Here is a 3,741-nt window from a genome sequence, read left to right as displayed (position 1 = left end):
GAGTGAAAAGGGCAAATAACATCTCAGTGTTTTTATCAAAGAAATTTTTACCTTGAGGGAGTCTCAGAAAACCCAATGGTCCTTGCATCTCACTTTGAGAACCTCAGGCATAGGCAGAAAATAACGGAAGAAAACAAACTACATTATAAATTATTCTCAGTCCTGGGATTATAATTTATTTTTATTTGTTTCTTTGTGCTTTCAAGCTTAAAAATCGGAAAATATAACGACCACGGATTGCTTTTGTAAACAAAAAACGAGACAATACACCCGTCTCCCTAAGATTGTTGAAAAGCCCAAACAGTAATAACATATTTCGCTATACGGAAAAAGTAAACCGAGCCCTAACCTGAAAATAAGGGTCAGATTGCCTGTGTCAATCTCTGGCCTGTAAATGCAAGGTCGTGTCCTCAAAAGTACCACAGTCCGGCTTGGGGAGAGAATATAAGTGCATACACAACTGTATTTATTACAAGATAATAGAAAGTAAACGTTCCGAGGTCGCCAAATGCAGCAGCTGCATCCTATACAGTACTGCAAACTCTGGCGTGGAGCAGAACCACTTATCACCGCTACGAAACTCTCCAACACCGAGTCCAACTTCCAACCAAAGCAGCGTGGATCTCAGCATGACGCATGCGCTCTGCAAACGCAGAGGCGGGGCTTAAAGGAGACTGACACTGGGCTTGGCCTCTCAACATTATGGCTCCGCCCCCTATCCTGCCTCCCTCTCTGAGTGGTTGCAAGACTACGGAGGCTAACTTCCCATTGGCCATCAGCGGACAAGACATCCGGTTTGCGCAACGGGAAGCCTGGCGCGGAGGTCGCCATGGTGCGGTTCAAGCACAGGTAAGCAACTTCCGTCTGGCCTCTCAATGCAGTCCCTGCCCGGTGCCCATGGCTCTGGCCGCGCGCTCACCTCCCTCTCGCCCGCCGCAGGTACCTGCTCTGCGAAGTGGTGTCTGACGACCCCCGCTGCCGCCTGAGTCTGGATGACAGGGTGCTGGGTGGCCTCGTACGGGACACGATCGCCCGCGTACACGGAACTTTCGGCGCGGCCGCCTCCTCCATCGGCTTCGCAGGTACAAGGGTGCTGGGGAACTGACAGACGGCGAGATTTGGAGGGAACGGGGGCCGGAGGAGGGATGAAGGAGGAGCACGAGCGACCCCAGGGACTGCCAACCCCGATGCACCATCCTCTGTACGATATCGTCCTGTTTATGCCCGAGCCCCAGGTCTGGACGAGTCCGAGGTTAAGAGGAGAGAGCAGAAGGCAGTGGAACTTTGGGCAAGAACTCCCTGTACCTGTTTGACATGTGTATATTGGGGAGTGCGACTAAACTCAATAGAATAGTTAGAATTCAAGTTATTTGACTGGTTACATTGACATCACATGGAAAAAAACATTCAGAATTACTCCTGAAAAGCCCTTAATAGGGCCAGTAAAGTACAGAACAAATTGTGTATGTGTAAATGAGGAACAGGGCGTTCCCTACAGCCACACTATCTAAATTTGTTCCCTTATAGCATATGCTCGAAATGGAATCCTGGAGAATTAAATGCACACAGGCACACTTCTCGATCAGGTGAGACAGTTGGCTGCTTCAAGGGCCTAGAGCTTAGCTGTATTAGAACCTTTTTTAAAGCCAAAGGTTTTCTCTACGCGCCCTCCCTATCCCATCCCATTTGAAGTAGTGAATTAAGAGCATTTAAAATTCTAAATCAGCAGCCAGTTATGAGTAGTGTGCAAGGCACTGGGTGTTGTCTATCCCTCTTCCATAAATGAAATTTCCCTAAAATTTGTTTTCCTTCAGGAATCTGTTTTTAACTCATTGGTGCATCCCAAGTGCCACTACCTTCAACAGTTTGGGCACATTAATAGGCTCTCTGTTACTCTAAGGTTTTTATCCTGCTCCTGAGAATCCAGTTCCCCCAAATGTGTGGGTTTTTTTTCCTGCTGTAGTGCGATACCTCAATGCCTATACCGGAATAGTGCTACTTCGATGCCGAAAGGAATTCTACCAGCTTGTGTGGTCAGCTCTTCCCTTCATCACATACTTGGAGAACAAAGGACACCATTACCCGTGTTTTCTCAACACCTTACATGTGGGAGGTAGGGATGCATGTGGAATGGCTGATTTTCAATAGGTAGAAGGTTCAGAGTTGAGTCTTGACTAGTGGGTGGGTCTCCTGCTATTCTACCAAGAACAAGATGCCTTCCCCTAGCTCTGAAAGTCTTTGAGTCAGACCCATTTCACAAGCTATTGACCACAAAGCTCTTTCACGTACCAGGTACAATTAGAACATGTCAGAAGTTCCTCATTCAATACAACAGGAGACAGCTGTTGATCTTGTTGCAGAACTGCACAGATGAAGGTAAGCAATTCTACTAGCCCAGTGTCCACTAAGCAGTGACTTCCAGCTGAATTAGAGGTCACACTCCCAAAGACATCTTTCATCCATGCTGTCTGTCTGCCTTTCTCCAGGAGAGCGAGAAGCTATCCAGAAGTCTGTCACAAGAAGCTGTTTACTAGAGGAGGAGTCGGGAGAAGAGGACCTTTCAGATGGTGGTGAGGAGGCTGCTGAAGCAATGGAGTGAGCCTCTGCAGGTGGGACTGGGGCACTGTGCCTAAGCCTCAGGGCCTTGTTGGAACAGGACATTCTGGGAGGCGGAAGCATCTTCTGTAGTTCTCCAAACTGGATGACTGCCGATCAGAGGCCAGGTTAGCAGCTCAAAATGGAGGACTTACTCACATAAACTGATGTCACCTTTACCTAGCGTTGCCCGGTCAAGTGGTTCTGCAGGTTGTGGACCCTCTGTGGTTACAGCTATCTTTGTTTCTAATTGCCTGAATGAGAGTATGTTTAATAAACTTTATTTGGCTCCTACAGCATTTAGCATATGTACTTAGGAAGTTCATGTTTGGCCAAGTCTCTTTCCTCTACCCCTGGCCTCAGTGAGAAGACTGGCTCCCTATGTGGTACGAGATGCACAGTCTCCCACTGAGGCCTTGTACCCCCAGCCCGTAGGATGGGCCCTAAGCAGTCCAGGTCATGTGGAGTAGAAGCATTAATGAGACACAGCAATTGAACTGGCAGATTTACAGCTGGTCTCAGTACTGGCTCACAGAACCTTAAAAATACCAGGTTCCTTGTCTACTTCATTAGGTAACTTGACAAAAAATGCAGTTTTAGCACTTTTCTTGAGGGGAAAAATCCTGCCTTCACCCGACCATTATTACAAAGCCAAGTAGCAACTGCCAACTTCTGGTAGTTTCTGTAGTTCCACCCTTCCCTATTGCCTTATACCTGCTTGGCACCTACAAACAGGTGAGACTGCCACACTCACAGAAATTAGGAGGGTCAAGAGATTGTGGTTAGTTTTGATCTACCTACTAATGACATTTCTAGGATGTTTTCTGGATAATAAAAATGGATGTCACTCAAAGTCCCTGACACATTTAACAGAGTTCTGATTTTTCCTTCAATGCACCCTCATCTCAGGCTAGAACACCCTCACCCACCCAGGAGAGTTCCTGACGCAGGATTTCTGAACCTTTTCAACAAGGACAGGTTAAATCTAAACCCAGCTCAAGAACCTTTTATTTAGACCTAACGACCCTAGGAAAGACATTACTCCATGATAGCAAAATTGCTCACGCTCATAGTAGTTATTGCTCTAACCTATTTAAGACGTTTACCTAGCTAACCTGTAATGAACTTTAAAAAAAACAGAAAGTT

General features: G+C 46.7%; 1 protein-coding gene across 1 annotated transcript; it reads left to right on the top strand.

The window, feature by feature from the left end:
- The first annotated feature begins 782 nt into the window (after positions 1–782).
- POP5 (POP5 homolog, ribonuclease P/MRP subunit) lies at positions 783–2,891 on the top strand. The gene is made up of 5 exons (XM_081037814.1): positions 783–849; positions 940–1,082; positions 1,964–2,113; positions 2,293–2,376; positions 2,487–2,891. The coding sequence occupies exons 1-5, from the start codon at positions 830–832 to the stop codon at positions 2,597–2,599; spliced, it is 510 nt and encodes a 169-aa protein (XP_080893940.1). The 5' UTR covers positions 783–829; the 3' UTR covers positions 2,600–2,891.
- The last annotated feature ends 850 nt before the right edge of the window (positions 2,892–3,741 follow it).

The sequence above is a fragment of the Rhinolophus hipposideros genome (assembly GCF_964194185.1).
Source record: "Rhinolophus hipposideros genome assembly, chromosome: 24".
Classification (NCBI taxonomy): domain Eukaryota; kingdom Metazoa; phylum Chordata; class Mammalia; order Chiroptera; family Rhinolophidae; genus Rhinolophus; species Rhinolophus hipposideros.
The sequence above is the reverse complement of the archived record's forward strand: the minus strand, read 5'-3'. Positions and strand labels throughout refer to the sequence as shown.